The 22,453-nt window shown below is 46.1% G+C and overlaps 1 protein-coding gene across 6 annotated transcripts in view; it reads right to left on the bottom strand.

The window, feature by feature from the left end:
- Window positions 1–22,453, bottom strand: part of SH3YL1 (SH3 and SYLF domain containing 1) — a 46,168-nt gene that overhangs the window by 20,658 nt on the left and 3,057 nt on the right. For 3 of the 6 annotated variants that reach the window (XM_021085717.1, XM_021085719.1, XM_021085718.1), the window contains 4 exons: window positions 19,181–19,659; window positions 11,386–11,496; window positions 8,260–8,373; window positions 6,084–6,148 (listed from right to left, as the gene is read on the bottom strand). In XM_021085717.1, coding sequence (XP_020941376.1) covers window positions 6,084–6,148; window positions 8,260–8,373; window positions 11,386–11,496; window positions 19,181–19,556 — 666 coding nt within the window. In that variant the 5' untranslated portion in view covers window positions 19,557–19,659. 6 annotated transcript variants of the gene reach the window in all.

Genomic DNA, 22,453 nt, shown 5'->3' with positions numbered 1-22,453 from the left:
TTGAATATGCTATATATAATGTGGCGAGCATTTCAATCTAGTCAGAGAAAGACTATGAGAGGAGAGTCTTATCTTTTTTCAGGTGAGGATGTGAGCAGCTAACATTCCCACAGGTAATCGGAGGCCGTCACCCCGCAGCGAGCAGGGGCACCTGCTTTATCTCCTCCCCAACCTGCGATGGAGGTGGCGGTGAGCACGGCCTAGTGACGTTAAGTGAACTGTCCCAGTGCCAACCAGAACGGGTCCAACACAGGAAGGTGGGAAAGAGCAAAAGCCCCCTCAAACAGTGCCCTTCGAAAAAGCCAAGCCAAAGAACGCAGAGGGCGGCCAGAGGCGGGGGCGCTCCCATGGGCACCCACGTCCCGGCCAGTCCACCTCCACCCCCCGGGGAGCTGCGCACTAATTTTAGGTCACATTCCAACTATCGGGAAGAAGACTAGTTACCATTCGTTATGCCTGCTACCAAGAATGATTTCTCCAAGTTAGAGCAAAACTAGAATGAGTTCATGCTCTTGGCAGGTGCCCATGGAGAAAGCATTTTCTTCAAAGTCATTGCGCTGTGACAGGACCGCCAGAGGAGAGGCAGCCTGGCCAGGTTCTGGGGCGACAGAGGCGAGAGTGTCAACCCAGCTCTCTTGCCAGCACGGGGTGACCCGGGGTCTGTGGCTGCCTTTGGCCCCCTGCCTTCTCACAGCTAAAGCCTACAAGGAGACTGGCCCCCGTGAACCTCCGTGAGGGTCAGGCCCCCGTGGCAGTGCCTGGAGAATGCTAGGCTGGGAAGCTGGGCTCAAAATCCAAACCATACCCAACTTCCAAAATCATCTGGGTGTGAATTCTACTTCTGCCTCTTGAATATTGTGTGACCTTGGGCCAATGACTGAGCAGCTCAAAAGCCTCAGTTTCTTTCTCTGTAAAATGGGTATAATAATAGTAACCACCTTTATAAATAAATATGTATTTGTATACGTATATGCAGCATTTATATCATTCTTTTTTTTGGGGGGGGGTCTTGTGTCTTTTTAGGGCCGCACCCACAGCATATGGAGGTTCCCAGGTTAGGGGTGGAATCGGAGCTGCAGCTGCCGGCCTACACCACAGCCATAGTCACGCCAGATCCGAGGTGCATCTGTGACCGACACCACGACTCACAGCAAAGCCGGACCCTTAACCCACTGAGCGAGGGCAGAGATCCAACCCACAACATCACGGTTCCTAGTCGGATTCGTTTTCATGGCGCCACGACGGGAACTCCATTCTTTATCATTTTTAAAGTGTTTTCAAATTGATGTTTTTTCATCTGACAGAAGAATCTAATTATTACCAAAAGTGATTGTACTTGGAAGGGCCCAGTGGAATTTCTGACACAGTTTAATTTGAATCATTTCATGAAAAAGTACACTCAAGTTCCATAGGACAGACTAAAAATGCCAGTTAACTGACCCATGCGAAACATTTCACTGTGACTCATGTCAACTGCTATTTCCATTTTATACATGGAATATTTCTAAGGATCATATTGTTAAATGACACAGAAATATTTAGCATTTCTCATGCAAAGTTAAGCAATTTTGTCAATGATTGCATAACCAAATCTTATGTAATTTTCAAGGTAACATATATGAAATGACTTTGCTTGGTATGTATGCACTCAGTATAAATCTCAGTTGTCATGTCTCTTTCGGCTTGGCACATCTTAGTATAGTTAAGTAAGGCAAAGCTGCACGAGTCAGTTAAACTAAATTAACCCTTTAATTTTCTCTCCGATCTTAGTCAAATGTTCCTGAAATAAGAGGGGGATAATCCTGTGTTCTTTGATGACACCACCCAGTTTGAAGAGCAGCAGTAACGACAGCAGCTCTAGGTTTATTTGCGCAGCTTAGAATAAAAAGCAAAACAGATTCTTCTTTCCTGAAAGAAACTGGGAGCAATGGTGCAAATAAACAGCAAAAGACAGACATTTGAGAATTTGACAAAGGCTTCTTAAGAAGTTTGCATTAAGGTACAATTAGCTGTAAAAAAGATGAAGTTTTATGATTAAATTCAACTCTTAAACGAGAATTTTAGCAAACACTAGAATGCAGGAAAAGCTGGAGGAGAACCATTCTCAGGAACCACCGGTTTTCTCCTCACCTGACACCCTGGCCCCAAATGCACCGCCCATCCCCCTCTTAGGTGTTCTCGCACTTCAGATGCAAGCTGCTGAGTTCCCCTGGCTGAGGCCCTGCAGGCCCCACATCAGGCAACCTGGTGAGAGCGGCCAGGGCTCCCTCCTCTGTTCCCAGGGAGATAAGGCTCCAGCCCCACCTCTGCCTCCCAGAGGCAGGGACAGGCTGCTTTCCCATCCTCTTCTTCCTCATGCACTCTGCTTGGGAGTCCGGCCTGCTCCCCAGAAAGCCCCTTCTGTGGGCAGCAAGCTTCCAGGCTCTCAATGCCGCATCATCAGTCTCGAATTCAACCCGAATTTGAGGGGGGCCACCCCTTCCACTCGCACCACGGTCTTAGGGCCTTAGAAACTGAACTCTGATCTCTAACAGTTTCCCAACTTAAGCCTAGATCCCGCCTCATCATTAAAGTAGAAAAGTTTATCCAAATTCTCCTGGAAAAAGCTGAGCCGTTTTTCTCACTTTACCATCTGAGGTTAACCAGAATTCATGGCCCAGTGTGGAGTCTGGCTGTTGGTAAACAGATAAGCAATTGGATAGTCCAATGAATCAGAGCTTTCAGAGCCTTGGGCTCTGCTGTAATTGTCCTGGAAAGAAAAGATTACAGATGTTTAACCCAAGTCTTAGCACTGTCTTCCCTTACACTGACTTCAAGCTTTTATTTGGTGCTGTTTTTGTGTTTAGTAGGTATAAGTTATGCAACCCTGGGGACTCTCAGCAGTTCTCATAGCAACCTGTGCCACACAATCTATATTTAACTCGTGTCCAAGCTAATGAGGACCAACAGATCCTATCAAGAGATGACACAGTCCCTAGCTTCGGATACCTTCTGAACTTAACCTTGTCTAAATTCCAGAGCAGAACTAAATCTAGAGTTCCTGGCCAAATCCACATCTCACATGTACTGAAGATGTTACCCCCTGTGGCAGCAGCATGAAGGTGGGAGCTCACTCCTAGACTCAGGAGCGGTCTGGTCCCAGTGTGAGGGCTCCTCCAGCCCCTTTGCCTCTGGTCACACGGCTGGCCTTCTCTTCCTGTCGTCAGACCAGGCAGGGCACATCTACCTGGGGCCAGAGCCTTCCTGCGCCCTTCTTCCCCTTCTCAACCTGCAACCCTGAGCCCCTTGGAGCTTTTCCCCCAGAATAATTGCTCAACAGATCAGGTGCACCCAGAGTCTGTCTAGGCTCTGTCTCCAGTGAACCCAGTTAGAGACAGCACGACCTCTTCTGTGGTCCTTGGCGAGACGCTTGGCATCTCTGTGCGTTGAAGATAATCACATGTGCCCTGCCTGCCTCACGTGTGCCCTGAAGGCCATGTGTGTTAGGCAGGTGGAAGCTACATTAAGGGGCCCCTGGAAGCAAGGAGACAGAGCTCAGCTCCTCCTCGCCTGCGGAGGCCCCAGTAAGGGGAACAGCACCCAGTGCTGCAAACAACCTGCAGACTGGGCCTGGGGCCAGAGGCCTCCCTGAAGGACCAGTCTGTCACTCTGGCTGTCTCCTGGAGCAGTCACATAATGCAGTTATCTTGTCTGCAAAATGATGCATCGACAGCCCCCCTTCGTGGCTACGGTGTGGGAATGATTCCATGAGAATCCACGTGAAGGTTTTATGAAAATGTTAACCATTACTGCTAATGATTCCATTCTAATTAAAATGGCAGGTAATCACCCAGCAAATTTGTAATAGTCTGAACCAATGATGCCAGTGCTTTAAAGAGACAGATTTGCCTGTCTGCTGGTACCTGACCCTTGGCCAGCCTGAGGACACAGGTCTGAAGCACTCTCGGTCTAGGTGGGGGCCAGACCAGAAGACGCCCGGGGGCTGCACGTGTCAAGCACTCCATCGGGTTAGGAGCAAGCATCTGGCGGAGGAAGCATGCCAGAGGGGAGCTGGGTCAGCTTGGGTGGCTGCAGACTGGAGGGCACCGGTCCTGCTTCCCATCAGCCACGGGCCTGCTGCCTTATGGAGCCAGAGCTGGGCTGACAAGACCCTCTGGGGCGGTGCCCCACGCACGTGGCCACAGACTCCCCAGCTTCCACATTCTCCCATGGGCAGGAGCACCGAGTCAGAGCTGAGCTGTGCCCCGAAGGTGGAGGCCGCTCCTGCCGGCCGAGATGCTCCCTGGGGAAGCACGGAGAAGTGGCAGCCGTTCCACCGCCACGCTGCACTTGACGGGCAAAGTCAGGTTACGTTCAGGAGGCACAAACCCTAGGACAGTCCTCTAATCTCTATTTGAAAGGGATATTTTTAAAACTTAATCATCTTCCATGTACGATATTTACATGGCATCCCAGAGTTAATTTCTGTGGCCGGGAGGGTGGGTCATGTATTCCGTTTCCACGAATGGCAAGTGGAAATGAGGAATGCAAACATAAAACCTTAACAGCAAAAATACGATGGTCTGTGCCACCTGAGTATTTTTACGTAGAATCATTTATTTAATAAGCCAGAGGGAGGGCTCTTTCATCCCCGTTTTACGGATAAAGGCAGAGAGGCAGCCCGGGGAGGCCGGTCACCGCTGAACCAGGGTGGCACCAGGGTCTCTGCTCTTACGTCACAGTGCAGTGCCTCGCGACCCTTGGCAGACAATCAAATGTGTCATTTTAATAAGGAGTGGATGTTCCTCCTGTTTCACGTACTGGGTGACAGGCCTGTATTGACTTTCACTTGGTTTTCCAGGCTGTGAACGTGCCTCTGGCCAAAAACCAAGGGCTCTCACCACAGAGACCCTGCTTGTCCCTCTTCAGTGTGTGACACTCACTCATTTAAAAGTAAACACTACCCGAAAGGGGGCCCCAAAGCACAGCCAGCCTCACGTGGGGTCAGAGTACGGAGCGCAGCTGTGACTGGGCACCACTAGCAGCACACCTGTGTTGAGTGCAAGGGGCGTGAGCAGGGGCTGTGAAAACACGCCTTCCACGGGAGTGCGGTATTTCTAAGGCTACGGTTCAGTCGAACATACAACAGAAAGACAGTTATGACAGCAAATCGAAAATATGTTTCTCTCTTTATAATCCAGATTTATGTGGCAGCCATACGGGTCAAACAAAGACAAGAGCAGGAGCCGAAATACTTCCTCCCAATAAGGCCACAGGCATTTAAAACTATGGCAACAGAGCAAATTCATAAAAGGATAGCTTAGGAAGAAACCGACTGAAACTTGAGGAGAAAATGAGTTTGAGAATATTAAATTTGATGATCAGTTGCTTGGCAACAAAGCAACAGAGGAAAGATTAATAGCATCTCGCAGAAGATGCTCCTGCGGAAGAGACGCCCGTCAATGCGCACGTGCGGGTGTAATTTCCAGTCCCTTTGGCAGAAACCACAGCCACCTGGCACAAGGCTGCAGAATGAAAGGACGCACAGTCGAGCTTCACGTAAAGAGCTTGAAGCTATTTGAACATGTGCGGTAACACACTGGACTTTGCCACAAAGGATGCATGTGGCCTGAAGATGCTCGCAGCCACAGCTCCGCAATGGGAGCCCAAACGGCCGCTGGCGTTTGACAGACACATCTCAGAAGAGCAGTCTGCAGATGTGCCGGAGGTGGAAACAGATGAGACAGCGAATGAGGGAAATCCTATCCCGCTCTTGGTGGAAGAAAGGAGGGGGAGTTTCCTCGTGGTGCAGCGGGTTAAGGATCCAGCGCTCCATTGCTGCTGTGGCACGGGTTCAATCCCTGGCCCAGGAGCTTCCCATGCCAAGTGTGTGGCCAAAAAGAAGAAAGAAAGGAGGGAAGAGAGGAAGGGAGGGAGGACGGAAAGGAGAAAATAGTAAACATGACATAGTTGCCACAGAGATTCAAGAAAATACTAGGGAATCACTTCTGTAGGGGGCAAAACAAGAAGAGTGGGAACCTCCGACTTTCCCATCATCGGCTGCTTTTAGAGAAGACAGCGTGTGTCTACACATCACCACTCACCTCTATTCCTAGTTCAAATCCTCCACCAAGCCCAGCTATGCCAATGGCCGAAGGTGCAGACCATTCTAATAGAAACAAATAAACAGACATTATTCCAGCACTAAAGCTCACGGGCACTCAAATAGGAGGGGGAAAAGCGCGAACATGTGAAGGAATAATGTTTCTTTTTAAAATAATGACACTTCGGCATTTTTGCCTACGTCTTTAAATGCTCTTTAATAAACATACATAATTTTTAAGGTGAAGATATTTGAAAGGTGTTAGACATTCACTATGAGTATTTGCATGATACCAAATTACCGAATTCTCACCAACTACACAAACGTAGCATTTGACAATTTGAACTATCCATATTTATAATGTTTGACAAAATAGATGGGCTTAAATTCTAGTCTTTAGCTAGAATTTTATCCCCGAGAAAAGAGAGCAAAAGGCTCCAAAAGAGTTTATTATGTCCCTCCTAAGGGAACATAGTACTAAACTGTTTCTATGGTAGATATCTGAGGGCAAACGCTATTTTGACGCCCTCCGTGCCTCGCGGAGGCACCAGAAGTGGGCTATAGATTCAAGATACTAAAATTCTCACAATATACATTCCTTACCTTTGGAAACTAAGTACAATAGTTCCCTTTGCCACGATATGGTACATTTCAGTATTATCATGTGCTGGTTTTTCCTGATGTAGAGACAATTATGTTAAGTTCGGGAAAAAATAACTGGGGGCAGATCGCCTAGATAAAGTACTTTCTAAAAAATGCACATGAGCTTCCCAAGCCTAGTTTTTCTTGCTACCATATATTCTAGATGGCAGGACAGTGCTCGACTCCAGAACTGATCTATCCGGGGTTAGAGGAGTGGGATTCCAGAAAATATTGTCTCACAATCCCCAAATTGTTGTCCATTTCCTATGTCAGGGACTGTGCCTGTTTACAGGTCGCCCACCTGGCCAGGGTCTCGGGGGGTGGCCTCATTGGGTGGCTTTTAAATGCCCTCTGCAGAGTGAGTAGTAGCTACTTGGGAAGAAGGAAGAGAGAAATTTCGGTATTTAACCCAGTAGGAAGCTCCCCCTGTGGTTCTGAGAGGAGCCGCACGGTCCACAGCTCCTCCACCTTTTCTGACAGTCACCTGTCCACAGCCACGCCGACCTGCAAGGCAGGGGCTTCTTACAGACTTGGAGCCTGTCTGACAGTGGACTCCATCAGAATATGCCTCTACTTGCCCAGCTGGACTGCTGGGAATGTGCCCATGAAACCTGGGGCAAGGCTTGAGAGGAAGAGAATTTTGTCACTTTTATTTCATAGCCAAGCGAGAAGCTATGAAATCTGAACCACAGCCTCAAGGCAAAGTCTCACTGACTGGGGACACCTCTCAGGGGACAGTAAATCCCACTGCCATGTGTTCAAGGGCCATGCACCCCCCCAAATAACCAGATGTAGCTACTGTCATGGATATCCCACACTCTCTCTTAAAATAAAATTAAATGGTCAACACTAAAGATAGCTATTAACAGAAAAATGTGTCCCATTATATAACTGAACAGCAAACATTAAATTCATATAAAAAGAATTTTCATTGGTTATGACACACCAACATGCATTTTAAATAATCACAAATGTTGCTTCTTAGGATTCAAGGCAAATATATTTTGATTTCATGTCTGAAAAATTATTGGATTTCACCCTAGAAAATAAAACCAAATTATATTGATCTTGATATGATTCTACCCTGGGGATATTCCTTAAAATGTTTCCATTTTTATGGTCTCCCACAGGAACGAGGAGAAAATGCTTACAGAAGGCCCTTATACCTATCAACTTCCATAAAGTAAAACAATTGCACCATGAAGCTGAGGAATAAGAATTCATATTTAACAGCAGAAATGCAATGTCAGTGTATAGTGTTTGCTCCAGGGACAGCGACAACCTGTATAAAGACAGAGGCCTGTCCACCCGCTGAGTCTCTTCTGAGGCTGTGACGGACAAGAGCCAGGAGACCAGAAGGCTCGATGGTTGGTGGACACCTCCGGCCAACAGCAAGGGAGCAGCCCTGAGGATGCCGGGCAACTCAGGCGGCCCAGGAAAGCCTGCCTGCCTCCCTATGAAATGTGCTCAAAGTGGGAACAGAAGCAAAAAAGGATGAAGATTCTTTGCTCCTCCAAGGGAGGAACCTGACTTACTTCCATCTGGAAGACGCGCCAGCACAATCCCGCTGCCTCCTCTGGCAGTGACCAGAAATCCAGCCTTTATCACAGACAGGATCGCCAGGCCCTTGGCTTTCGCGATGACGTGGGCTGCAGAAGAGGAGGGCGACGGGCAGGTGAGCTCGCGGAACAGGTAAAAGCTAAACAGACCAGTGGGCAGAGGTCGGCCTGCCCGACTGGACCGGGCTCCCTGGGAAGCCTGTCCAGAACCCTGCACCAGCCACAATACGGAGACACGTGGGTGAGACTCCATCGATACCTAGTAGCAGGAAAATTCAGGGATTTTTGCCACTTTAAAAAGTGTTTAAGGAGTTCCCACTGTGGCTCAGCAGGTTAAGGACCCGAGGCTGTCTCTGTGAGGATGCAGGTTTGATCCCTGGACTCGCTCAGTGGGTTAAGGACCCAGCATCGCCACAAGCTGTGGCGCAGGTCACAGATGCAGCTCACATCTGGTGCTGTCACGGCTGTGGCTTAGACAGGCACCTGCAGCTCCAATTCAGCACTTAGCCTGGGAACGTCCATGTGCCATAGGTGCGGCCGTAAAAAGGAAAAACAAAAAGTGTTTTAACTTTATGAAGGGATCTGTTCGGTATTCAAATAACACATAATTACTGGTGTGCTGAAAATACAATTTAATTTATAAAATATTGGTTTATTCGCATTTCAGGGACGTTTTGTTACATGAAAAGATGATTATTAACTTAGGTACTCACTAAATACGGTGCCTCACTATTCTGTGGATTTAGTGATTTATGTATTCATTTATTTTTGAGGGCCGCACAGGCAGCATAAGGAAGTCCCCACGCTAGAGGCTAGATCGGAGCTATACCTGCCGGCCTACACCACAGCCAGGGCAACACTGGATCTCAGCCTCAAAGATCCTAGTCAGATTCGTTAACCGCTGAGCCACGAGGGAACTCGTGTTCTGTGGATTTATTCACACAATAGTACATCTTTCAAATAACAAAGGAAGCCTAAATGGTGGAAATTATTCTTGGACCCCAATATCACATTTAAAGTAATTTAATTTATCATCATTTTCATCAGATATTCTGTTGAGGCAGTCAAGTCAGACACGGTACTCAAATACACAAAAATCTTAGCAGGAAGACACTCCATTTCAAAAACTGGAAAATGAACAACAGACTCTCAGCAATTTAACGCACAAAAACCTTCCTGAGTTGTTGGTACTGAAGCAATAGGAGGTCAGGCTGGCTTCTCAAATGCTAGTCTGCCAGGTGTGCCTTAGCTCAAGTTTCGAAAGGAATAATACGTTGTAATAATGCGAAAGGCCCCTGGGTAGCCAGGTTTGTTCCTACGACACAGCACCTCAAACTCCCTTCTCACCTGGTGCTTTTGCAGCCAGTAATGCCTCTAGAAACGTGATATATAATAAAAGCATAAGTTTTTTTAAGGAAACCTATTTAAACATCAGGCGTGTTATACCTTATCCAGCCAAATTCAGGGACATTAAAATACAAATAATCCCTAGATAATTTTCCAATTAGCTCCTCAGGTACAAGGTAGAGTGTGCTGACTGCAGATTTAGTCTCCAAACTTAGTGTCATTTACATCTCAAAGCCCCTGACACCGAGGAAGCCGCACCCTAAGGAGGTCTAAAGGTCTAGGCATTTCGTTTTAAAAAGTTTTGCAGATTTTACCTTCTATTACCTAGTGGAGCTCCCTACTTTTAAAGTAAACATAATGCCCCTCCCTCCTCATCCTAAGGAAGGCTCTAGAAGAGGCTTGGTCCTCAGCAGCGGTGGGGCCTTCTGCCTCCCCACCCCCTCACACAGCCTCTATGCCGCCCCCGCCCCCAGCTTTTACTCAGGCTGCTGTGTAAACGGGTTTGCGTTTTCTGAAAGGAAGTTGAGTGGCTTTTGACTGCAAGTAGAATAAAGGCAAGACAGAATTTTGCTGGACAAAATCCATGAGATATAATCCATACCCAGAAGTTTTATAGCAGGAAGCACAGCTTATCCATAAACTGGGCAAGCCTGACATGTACGTAGATGCTGGTATTTCTCCCCAAAAACGTCTTCCAGCTCCTGCTTCTGAACAGTGATAGAGAAAATCCAGTTTTTCTGGTTGAATTTTCCTCAAGTCTTATGCAACGCTTCTCAAACTTTTACATGCACTTAACTCACCAGAGATCTTGGGAAAGATGCAGATTCTGATCCCTTAAGCCTAAGGGGAGCCCAAGGTCCTGCTTTTCTAACAAGCTCCCAGGTTGTGGTTCAGGCTGCACTTTGAGTGGCAAGACTCTAGGAAGCATTGTTTTCTTAAGATGGAAGGAGTGACTGGGCCAAAATAACAGCAATTAACATTATTATAACAACGACAGATTCGATATTTTAAAAACGTTTAAAGTTCTGTCAACTTCAGAAAATCTGGCTGAAGAAATTAACACAGGATGGGAGTCATGCACTAAGAGGGAAATGCGTGTGCAGTTGCCCGAGCTAGTGTGCAGCTGAGTCTTTGCTTCAGCCAAATCTCCTGGGAAAGACCTTTTAGAAATAACTGCTGGTAGTAATGAGCAGGTTCCCAGGGCTCACCTCCGAACCAGGTCTCAAGTGGTCAGTCTGAGTGCAGGAGAATCATACGAGAAATATGCTAAAAATCTGTGCTCCTGGCCGCTCTGCTCCCAGAGTCTGGTTTAGCAGGTTTGGGGGGGGCGGGTGAGAAATTGCACTTTAATGATGTACAGCTGTGTTGGGAATTAGTGATTGATGTTGTCTTAAACTACTATAAATTCTATGTTACCTAGAAAAAGAAAACATAAAATAAAAACTTATTTATGCAATTAGCTACTGAGTTTGCAAGATGAGCTAGCAAAGTCCTCAGAAATTGAGGACAGGACCGGTTGAGTGCAAGGAAAGTGGAAGCAGAGAAGGACTCCGCGGTCCTCACGGCCAAGGGTGGGAGAGGAGGAGGAGGAGTCTTCCCAGGGGAGGGGCGGGGGAGGCTGCACAGGACGCATCGGGAAAGATGGGCCAAGAGGAGGAAGGCGGTCAGGTTGACCGCCTGAGGTCCAGGGATGCAAAGGTAATTTAGGAAACAGAGCAGATACCGAAGTGAAAATGACGCCTCTTATTTACCTACCAGGAATGATCTTATCAGGTCCATTTCTGGAAGTTATTTCTGTGAATTCTCTTAGAATTTTAGCAGCCTTCTTTGCTTCAGATTTCAAATTGGAAGGTATAGGGTTATTCACTAAAAGATAAAGAAAATAATAGTTTTGATGGAAAAATCTACTAAAATCAGAAATTTGTTGTAATTTCATTTTTCTCATATACAATTAAGCATTAACAAATTGCATCCTTCCAGACACAGGAAATTAATTGGAGATCCTTATTTATTGACAATTTCATCTCTTTTTTTCCTAATAAACTAAATTAACTCTGAGGTTGGGAAATCCTAAACTCTCAAAATCTTGGATATTACAAAACCATGGCATTCTAAAGGATCTTAAATTCTGGTCCGGTCTCTCAATTATGTGTTTTCTCCGTAATTCTTAACTCACCTCAATATCAATAAAAACATTAAAATTTTAAGAATTAACAAAAGATGTATTTTACAATTGTCTATAAGAGATAATATAGCATTTAATATATCTGGTTATTTTTCTCGGAAAATGTTTGCACTGTCTGCAAAGATTTCCTTTATTAGGAAGCATCTAGTAGACTGAGGAGCTGAGCCATCACCTTGAGTGACGGACACGCGCGTCTGAACAGCAGTCTATGTTTTCAGCAGCGCTCATGTGTTTCTAAACTCGCTTGAAGGTTTTCTGTGCCAGCAGTGCTCACATACTCTCTCCAGCTCTGATGTCAGGTGGATCATTCCTTTATCTCAGGATGAGGAACCAGGAGAACCAGCGGAATCGAGAGGCTTCAGCGTAAAATCTGCTGTTCAGACCAGCAGAGGAAGTGCTCCTTTCAAAGACTGTTTTCAGGCCTGAAAGTTCCATTTGGTTGTGTTTCGTTCATTTCATTTCTGTCCTGATTGTGGCTTGCTGTTCTTTAAATCCTCGAGCTCGTTGTTCAAAGTGCTTGTACATCTGGTCTGACAATCGCATCCCTCTGTCCTTTCTCCCGTCACAGCTTATATTTTGTTGCTTCTGCCTCTTCCCAGTGAGATTGGCTGGTTGCTATGGACACTGTGAGCGTCACCAACCTGAGTGTCCAGATTTTGCTTCGTTTGTTAAATTAGAATACAGCTGATGTGCTGTGTTGTGTAAGATCTTGTGGTCTTTGAACCGCGTTGCGGCTCGTGCTGGCAGGCGGTGAGCGCCTTGTGAGGCAGAATGACTCCGGTAGGTAGAGTAGGAGCTTGGGCTTCGATGTGTTCCCTGATCAGTGTCCGTGGTTTAAGATTTGTGAAAAGAGATCAAGATAAACCTGGCTTGTTGGAAGATTAGCTATTGAAAGTGCGTCTGTAGACATCAGCCTCTGGTCTACACATCTGGCTGTTAGAAAAGGGATGTAAAGAAGGGCGACTGAGTCTAAGGGAAAGAAGAACCAAAGGACCCTGGAGCTCGCGGGCGGAGCGTATCCTGACTCCAAGCCCCTAAGGGACGAGGCCGATCCAGGTGCTGGGCCAGGCCAGCAGGGAGAAGAACTGAGAGCAGGACCCCACGTTGGTACCCCTGTCTTAAGGGACCAAAGCTCCTTCCAAGATTAGAGGGCGGGAACTCTTCCCCCCTCCCAGGGGCCCTGCCGGGAGCTGTCTGCCGGCCTGTCATGAAGATCTTGCTTCTGCCGCCTGTGTGTTCACCAAGTGTGTTCTTCGGCTCTGAGAACAAGAACCCGGATTCCAGAAACACTAGCAGATCACTTCTGTCTTTTCAAGGCTTGCCGTTATGTTTTGCTTGGGTGTCTGGAGATGAACGCGAGGCCCATGGCTACAGTGTGACTCCTGGCTCTCCCCCCGCTGGTTGGAACTGCTGCCCCCACTCTGTGCCAGCTGCCTGATAGCTCTTCTTTGCCTTGGCTTCCTATTCAGCCGAGGCTGCCAGGGGTCCCTCTGCAGACAGAGGTCTCTGACGCACTGTCTTGGCTCCGCAAACCGCAGTCGCCTCAGTCTTGCCCACTCCGGACGGAGCAGATGTCTAGGTGGGCTCGCCTCCCTGGGCTGCAGCTTGGGAAGTGCCTCCAGGCAGGTTCCCCTGCCCTCTGGGAACCTAGACCCCCTCGCCTGTCGTCCAACGTGCGAAACACATGCTCCATGTACCTTCCCCAGTTGCTCGCTGTTTACGGCAAATGGCAATTCCAGTACCAGATTCTTTCTCCAGAAGCTTCCTGTGTACTTCTAATTTGTTCTTGTGTGATAGATAAGTAAAATTGAGTATCTTTCTATTTCTGTCATATCTTCTTCACATTTATTGTCCATTTACGGAGGGTATTTCTCTGTTTCTTATTGATTTATATAATGAGGGAATTAACCTTTTTTCTAGAAAATGAATTACAAATATTGATTTCCTCTTTGTCATTTGTCTTTACAATTTTCTTATGATGGTTTTTCTCCTTAAAAATGAAATCAGGGATGCTTTTACTGACATGAATCTGAGAAAAGGACAGAATGAACTTCTTTGCAGAACAGATATGGACTCAACAGACTTTGAAAAACTTATGGTTTCCAAAGGAGACAGTTCGGGGGGTGGGGGGATGCTCTGGGGTTGTGGGATGGGAAGCCTATAAAACTGGATTGTGATGATAATTGTACAAGTATAAATATGATAAATTCACTGAGTAATAAAAAAAGAAAAAAAGAAAAAAAATGAAATCAGGGAGTTCCCCGTCGTGGCTCGGTGGAGATGAATCTGACTAGTATCCATGAGGAAGCAGGTTCAATCCCTGGCCTCACTCAGTGGGTTAAGGATCCGGTGTTGCCATGAACTGTGGTGTAGGTCACATATGCGGCTCGGATCTGGGGTTGCTGTGGCCGTGGTGTAGGCTGGCAGCTACAGGTCCGATTGGATCCCTAGGCTGGGAACCTTCATATGCCATGGGTGCAGCCCTAAAAAGACTAAAAATAAAAAAAGAAATCAAATTCATATTCTCTTTTAAGTCTAACAAGTGTCTTTTAACTAAACAAAGTAATTCTCAAATTCATATGGAAAAATACGCCAAGCAAAGCTAGAGGAAAAAGTGAGAAAGAAGGATAACGATGGGCAATATTTTTCCTGGGGCTTTAACATATGCTGAAGTAAATACAGACAGAAGAGTCAATTTTGCAAAACAGAAAATTCAAAAATTGGCCCAAATGTATAAACGAATTTAATATATAAAGAAGATTGCACCTCAAATCAAAGTGGCAAAACTCTATTACACAATACATGGTTGTCTTTTTGGGAGAAAAATTCATCCACAGCTTCAAGTTCCATAATGATAAACTCCAAATTCACTGACGATTTAAAACGCCAAAAGTCATCCCATAAAAGAGCCAGAAATAATGGGAGAATTGCCTTTTAAAGTCATAGGACAAAAGGCCCATCTATGATGAAAATTGCTCTGTATTTTTAAACAATCAGAAATTATGACATCAATACACTGTAAAAATACAGGGAAAAGGATAGCTGCTTTAAATATTGAAGGAAAAGGCACCCCAGCTTCTAATATTCACCAGTACTACTGTCGGCACTTTAGTGTGGCTGCGTTGATTTCTGCTGCTGAAGAAATAGATGACTTCCATTTTTAGTCTTTCAGATGCCACCGTTGGGCGCTAAGTATCTTGAGATAGAATCTTGAGTTGTTACTAATGACTCAAAACCAGAAAATATTTTAGGTTTTTATCCCATTATCAAATCACCTTCTGAAATCACTACCCAACTTTAGAACCACTAGGTAGTACCATAAAAAACTTGTCCCATTACTGGGCAGGCTGGTAGAGGCACAGGGCCCACATCAAAGGGACAGAAGGACAAGTTTTTATTTGACTTGATCTGAATACTAGCGAGTTTTTCTTTTGTTTGTTTACATTTTCTGTTTTGCATATTTTCTGCTCATGTTCTTTCCCTATTTTTCTGTTGCCATACTCATTTTGTCTATAATTTCAATCATGTCACAAGTTTGTATCTCAGCTTCTTATTCTTATATTTTACGTATTGCTTTTCGTATTTGTTTTTACTTATATAGCAATACCTCTCTGGGCTTTCGACCATTGTTGTCTTTCTATTATTGTGACTAAAGGCCTTAATTAAAAAAAATTATACGCCTATTATTCTAAAGTTCTTCTTCCAGAGATTTTACTTCAAATATTTGACCTACTGGTATGGGATGTGAAGAACTTATTTTTTTTAAATACACAACAAAATTTATTAAATAATCCACAGCACTTATTAAAAATGCTACCTTCATGACATAAGCAAGAAATACATGCTCTTCTATTTTAAAACATACAACAGAGATGACAGAGTAGATTAATAAATTATTCTGGGACGACTCGAGTCATTCAGTGGAAAACAAAATGAAATGAGGTTACAACATCACATCACACGCGAAGGAATTCAATGTAACTGAAGACCTAAATATTAAAAGAAAAACTTAGTACTTTTAGAATAAAAATAATAGAGAATATCTTTATGACTTGAGGATGGAGGAACCCCATAAACAAGGAAGCTACAGGTATATTCAGCTACATTAGCATTTAAAACGTTGTATAAACACACGTTTGAAAAAACAAAAATATAAGCCACAGACTGAAAAATATGTCATAAACATAAATAACAGATTTAGAATCCAGACTATGTAAAGATTTTTGAAAATCAATAAAAATATGAAATCACAAAAGAAAATTGGGCAGTGTTCAATTAATTCGCAGAAGAGGAACTCCATGGCCAATAAGTATATGAAAAGTTTATCAAATTCCCTAGAAACCGGGGGTGTGCAAAGCCAGGCCACACTGCCTTACGTTTCCTGGAAAGCCTGCAGCAGTGCGTAGGCTGCGGGGGGCAGAGGCAGCCTCCGTCCCACGTCCCCTCGGAGGGCCAGGCTGCTCGAGGGCAGCAGGAGGCTTCAGCTGTTCTACTTCGGACAGGCTCACGGAGACACTGCCCCCCAGCCTCATCCACCTGGACCCTGGGAGAGGGACCTCATTTGGGGAAAGGGTCTTTGCTGATGGAATTCAAAGCCAGATGGGCACCCCACATGGGCACCCTTCCCGCAGACAGAGAGCTCGCAGAGACAGACAGACAGCACACGGAGGCGTCGAGGCGGGACCATGTGGAGCCCCCGGGGGCCCGGAGAGGAAAGGAGGGACTCCTGGAGGCCCTGCGGACACCCAGACGTGTGGCCTTCACACTGTGAGAGCGTATGTTGGTTGCAAGCCAACCACTTTGGGGTAATTAGTTACTAGTTACGCAGCCCAGGAATGGAGTACAAGGTGTACAGGAGCGCTCACTTCGGCAATGGTTTCAACAGCAAAATAGTAACATGAAAACAAATACCTTCAAACAGGAAATAAACTGCCCTCAAGAGGAGGAGGGATATATCCCGTTTGGTGCACTAGTAAAACACTATTCCGTATAGGACTTCCCACCGCGGCACAACAGCATCTGCGGCATCTCTGTAGCACCAGGACGCAGGTTCAATCCCTGGCCTTTAATAATAGCGGCTTAAAGGATCTGGCACTGACACAGCCATGGTGTGGGTTGCAGCTGTGGTTTGGATCTGATCCCTGACCTGGGAACTCCATACGCCACGGGGCAGCCAAAAAAAAAAGAAAGAAAAAAAGAAAGAAAAAACAAATTCTATACAGAACTTCAACTCGATAAACGTGCATCAACATAGGAAAATACAAATAATATTGAGAAGAAAAATAAGCTGTATAAAGATATATAGAGTATCACAATTTAGGTAAACATTTATAGAAATGCATATATATATATATATATATATATATATATATATATAATAATGTATTTGATTTGGGAGGTGGCTCTGGGGAAGGCTTATCCAGGAGACTTACTAGAAACTTGTACTTCTTTCTCCTGGACTGTGTATAGCAAGTCGTGGGTGTAAATTGTTATTCTCATTAGTCCCTTGTATGTCTGAAATATTGCATAACAAATACTGTTCAGCATAAACTGAATATTTTATAATTAAATGCTAATATATTAGTGGTAATGTATGACTCCAGCTGTAAAAAAGAAATTATGACTGATTACTCCAAAAGATGTCTTTTGTTTAAAATCTGACCTCTCACAGCCAACATGTCTTGCATGAAAAGGTACAGAAAAGTGATAAATGTATCCTTACGTTTTACACAAACAACAGAGCACACACAGCCTCCCCTCCTCTGCCCTTACACACGCACGCATGCACATACACATCAAAGGACAGGGATTTGGAGAGAGGCTATACACTAAATATTGAATTGTTACTATATGCATTTGTATTCACTGGTAATTCTGAAATTTGAATTTTTAGGATCTAATACAAAGCTGCTCTTCATCTTCTCAATCATGTGTTTGTTTAAAATCCCACCATCCCATTTTGATGGCGGTACTGAGATACCGAAGGGCTGACACTCCAGGAGCTCTGCTTTCCCTTGCAGTGGTGAATATGAAGCACAGAAATGAACACAGGCAAATCCTCAGAAGCACGTCATTGTTAAATGGGGAATCAGGAGCCGTCCATTTAAGATCAAGTCAGTTTCCTCGTGGCCTTTACATTTTCTCCGTTATGAATGCTCTGGTTACACAGTCTGCATTTAGAAGATCGTCAACAAAATACAAGCTAGAAAAATTCCAGGTGAATATCCTTTTGTAGCTATTCGGGCCTTTTTGGAAGTAGCTTTTGGTCATGACTTGACGAGCATCAGCAGCAGCTTTTGGTATTCCACAGGGATCGAGAAAAATTATGCATAGTAGGACATTTCCAATCATCTAAGTTTCCAACGCAGTGTTGACACATGGACAGCTTTTGAAAACCACAACCGGTGTGTAGAGACCCGAAGGGGGTCAGGTCCACCCCCATCTGACTGCTGCACAGGGGGAGGTCTGAGCTGGCAGGTGGCGCGAGGCAAACTGGGCCATAAGCAGCAAACTGGCTAACAGCACTTGTCCGTTTGCAAGGCACATATGCATTAATGCTTTACATTACGACTAGACACAGCCTTTGTTTTCTTAGCTTTTGTTGGTATCTAAGCTGATCTGACCTTACTTTCTACAGAATGAATAAGGCACATGCAGAGGGTCCACTTTATCAGTTCTGTGGTCGGGAGAGAAATTCCCACCCACCCGTGTGTGCCCACGGCCCACGTATGCACTGCTTCGGTGCCACAACAGTGAAAAGCAGAGCGTTCTCCATGCCCTTGCCTGTCCCTGGCTGAGGAGGTCTCCGGGGCACAGCCACAAGTGGGATTGATGCAAAACCCCTGGACCAGCACATGGGGGAAGCTGCCCACTGCCCGGGACATGAGGGAGGCATTCCTTTTACTGTGCTAGGAAATGAGATTCAGGGGGTTGTTATTGCAGTTGACATTACCCAAATTATTATACTCAAAAAATTATTTCTGATCTCTCCATCGCATTTGCTGAAGAAGAAAGATGGAAAAGCATTTGTAATTTTCATTTTCTAACTCAGGACTAGACTTGACATGTTTTTATACACATTCTAATCACTTAATTAGTTTGGGGCAGTGGAAAAATGGTTAAAAGCACTTATCAAATATACCATATGTTAATAGCTTTCCCTTTGATTACATAGTATTCATAATAGACCATTTGCAAGTTCTTTTAAAAAAAAGCAAAGCAGTGGTTTTGCCTTTTCATTAAAAGTTAAACCTTTGCTACACTGAGTGCCCCCCTTAGTGTGTGTCTCAAGACAAGTTCACATTCCTGAACTCTTCCCGGGCACCCTCCTGCGCCCTCTCCTCTGGCTTTAACCTCCCTGCTCACCTGGAGCAAGTGCAGCAGACGGGGACCCAGAGCAGGTTAAAGGCGGCGTGTTCCCCCTGTACGGCACCGTCAACGAGGCAGCCCTCAGGAGGGTGTCTGGAAGGGCTGCAGCGCTCCCTCGGGAGGTGAGGCCCAGCCCAGGGGACAGAGCCCTGTCCCACCAGGCCGGGCCCTCGGGATGCTGGCGCCTGGCAGCTGGGGTCTGGGCGTGGCGGGAGCCTGGCTGCAGCAGGGGCGGGGTCCTCGCAGCTCTGGGGGCTCTGGTTCCTGAGCGGAAGGGACTGTGGGAAGCACTTTCCAGGGCCTGCGGCCAGGTGGGCTCTGGCCACGCGATGACCTGCCTGTCCCTCCTGAGGAAGCTCAGCCGGGGGCCCATTTCAAATAAGTGGGATTAGGGGATCCGGTGCTGGCCTCAAAGGGGCGTCTGGAGCCAAGAGGCCCCGGGGACTTGGCACATCCAGCCTCCTGTGGCCTGTGACCTGAGGGCAGTTTTACATTTTTAGTGGTTGAAAAAAGTAAACCAAAAGAAGCATGGCATTTTGCATGAGAACACATTTTCAAAGAGAACAGTTGGACATTCGTCATCCGTTGTGTGGTAAAGATTCTGCACAGTGAACCCAGGTAGGAATGTTCTCGGGTAGTGAGAGTCACAGTCTAGCCACCAGGAGACTGGGTTACAGAAAAGTTCTCAATTATTATTCCAATTCAGTTTCATCAATAAAAATTTTGGAAGACTGTTTTCTCTCTTTTCGTGTGAGTGTCAACACATATCCTCCGTTTTGCCTCTTGGCCCCCAAAGCCTGACATGTGGGCTATCTGGCCTGAAAGGAGAAAACACATCAGCCAACCTCTGACCTCTGACCTCTGAAAATACCACTCATTCTTCAAGACCAACTTTAAATGCAGCTTCCACTTGAAGCCCTCTGAGTAACTGAAATCTTAGCCCAGGGCTGAGGTTTGGCAAGATTCTGCCTCTCGGACTCTGCGGTGTTTCCTAGACCTTGGAAGCAAAGTCACGGCTCATGGAAGAGCACCCTGAAGGGTCCTTTCTAGGTCCTCCCAGGAAAGGGTGGACAAAACCAGACCAAACCAGAGCAAAGCTAAGGTGCTCTGAGTGCAGGAGAGCAGCAAGCGGAGTCATCTCCGAAACCTCAAGCGGCCCCAGTGTCGAGGCTGCCCCAGCCTCAGTGCCAGCGTCCCCTCCAGCCCGAAGGCACAGCAGGGCCAGAGCCCCTGCCTGCAGGAGGAAACTCTGCTGCAGCGCCATCAATACCTTGCGACACAACAGGATCAGCTTCGGAATTACTGGTAACGGAAGACCAAAAGCAAATCTGAGTGGGCAGAGATGGCACAGGTCTGACCCCTCTTCTCGACACCCTCCCTGGAAAGGGACTGAAACGAGGGCTCGGAACACGGTGCTTACATTTCTGGCACTCGAGCCTGGGATTTGGACCCACATCCACACATCTCTGCTCCTCTTTCCTGCAGCCTTTGTGGCCAGAAGCAGAGGCTCGTTCATACGCCCAGATGCTCAGTACATCTCACTGGCCTGGATTCAACTGCGGGGGAAATTTGTCCTTTTCCTGCTGAAGAGCTCTGCCTTTTATGTCAGATCTAGCATGGCTTTTCCGTTTCTGCCGATGCTGCCCCTGTAGTAGAGCAGGTGCCCTGTTTGCGAAACCTGAACAAGGGTCCACCTTGTGCCACAGAAGAGCTTTGTAACCAAAGCTGACCCACATCAGCATCGGACTGGGGGCTTTCGGGGCAGCTGTCAGAACTGCCTCTTTTGCAGGCTTTTCTGTCTGAACTTGCCGCAAGATTTTGTCTCCACAAGGGGGAGCCTGAGCACAAAGCCCTGCAGAGGAGCCCTTGGCAAGAGTTGGAGAGAAAACCTGGCCTCTGCTGGGGCTGCCCAGCCCAGCGCTGGGCCACAGGGAACTCTGGGCTCTTGAAACACATGGACCAGTAAAACCCTTTTCTGCTAAAGCCAATTTGGATCAGATTTTCTGACACATTGCAACTAACGCATCGTCAATGATACATAAATCTTACCCCACAGACTTTCTACTTTGAACTCTATCAACCAAGCAGAATTAAACCAGTCAAATAAGCAAATTCCACAGTTGAGAGTTGCTATTGCAAACATCCTGTGTAAGGACAGTCAGAGCCTCTTTTGTAAACAGGGGAAGGAAAGCAACCGGACTGGGGAATTCAGATGCAGCGTAGGCTGCCTGCAGCCCACACATTTGATCACTAAGCCTGAGTCTGGTCCCCGTGTCCCTGCAAACTGGGTGTCACAAGGCTGGTGGTGGCGAGGAGACTTTTCAGCTGAACTCCGAAAGAGTCTGACTAATGTGTTTGAACAGTATCAGATCCTATTAAATTTCTAATCAAAGCATGTTGCTTTGATTAGTTTCTCTGTCAGAGCCAACAAATAATAGTAACAATTTAGAGATGGGCCCCAATTCGGGTGCTCAGCATCTGGCTCGTCCACGTTTCCTCTGCTGTCCCATGAGCCGGAGTGGGTGCCCCTGCCATACCGTGAGCTGGAGCGAGCACGGTCTGATCAGCCTGTGAATGTCATTACATTGCTGAAGTGATGAAGATACAGGTCACTATTAAGTCATGGTTTGCATCTGAACATGCAAAAAAGTCTTAATTCTCTTGAATTCCAAGGCAAAGCAAATTATCTATAAATATTTGAACTTCCTCTAACAGAAGGATGGCTGCCAAACCTCAAGCCAAGAAAAGAGATGTAAATTTTTCTTTAAAAAGTAACTAAGATATTCAAAATCTTCACTTCTTAATTTTTAATTGACTTTTTTTTTTTTCTTTTAGGGCCTCACAGGCAGGAACTCCAAAACTTCTTTTTTTTTAATTAAGAGGAACTGTACAGGAGTTCCCGTCATGGCTCAGTGGTTAACAGATCCGACTAGGAACCATGAGCTTTCGGGTTCGATCCCTGGCCTTGCTCAGTGGGTTGGGGATCCGGCATTGCCGTGAGCTGTGGTGTAGGCTGCAGAAGTGGCTCGGTTCCCACGTTGCTGTGGCTCTGGTGTAGGCTCTGATTTGACCCCTAGCCTGGGAGCCTCCATATGCCGTGAGAGTAGCCCAAGAAATGGCAAAAGGACAAAAAAAAAAAAAAAAAGAACTGTACAATACTAGGACAAAATTTTTACTTTAGAAACTGAAAAAGCTTTAAATGAGCTTAATATATGAAAGTAGTTCCCATATTGATCAAAGGGCAATACACTCAGGGTTGGGGTCACTGGG

The sequence above is a fragment of the Sus scrofa genome, chromosome 3 (assembly GCF_000003025.6).
Source record: "Sus scrofa isolate TJ Tabasco breed Duroc chromosome 3, Sscrofa11.1, whole genome shotgun sequence".
Classification (NCBI taxonomy): Eukaryota; Metazoa; Chordata; class Mammalia; order Artiodactyla; family Suidae; genus Sus; species Sus scrofa.
The sequence above is the reverse complement of the archived record's forward strand: the minus strand, read 5'-3'. Positions and strand labels throughout refer to the sequence as shown.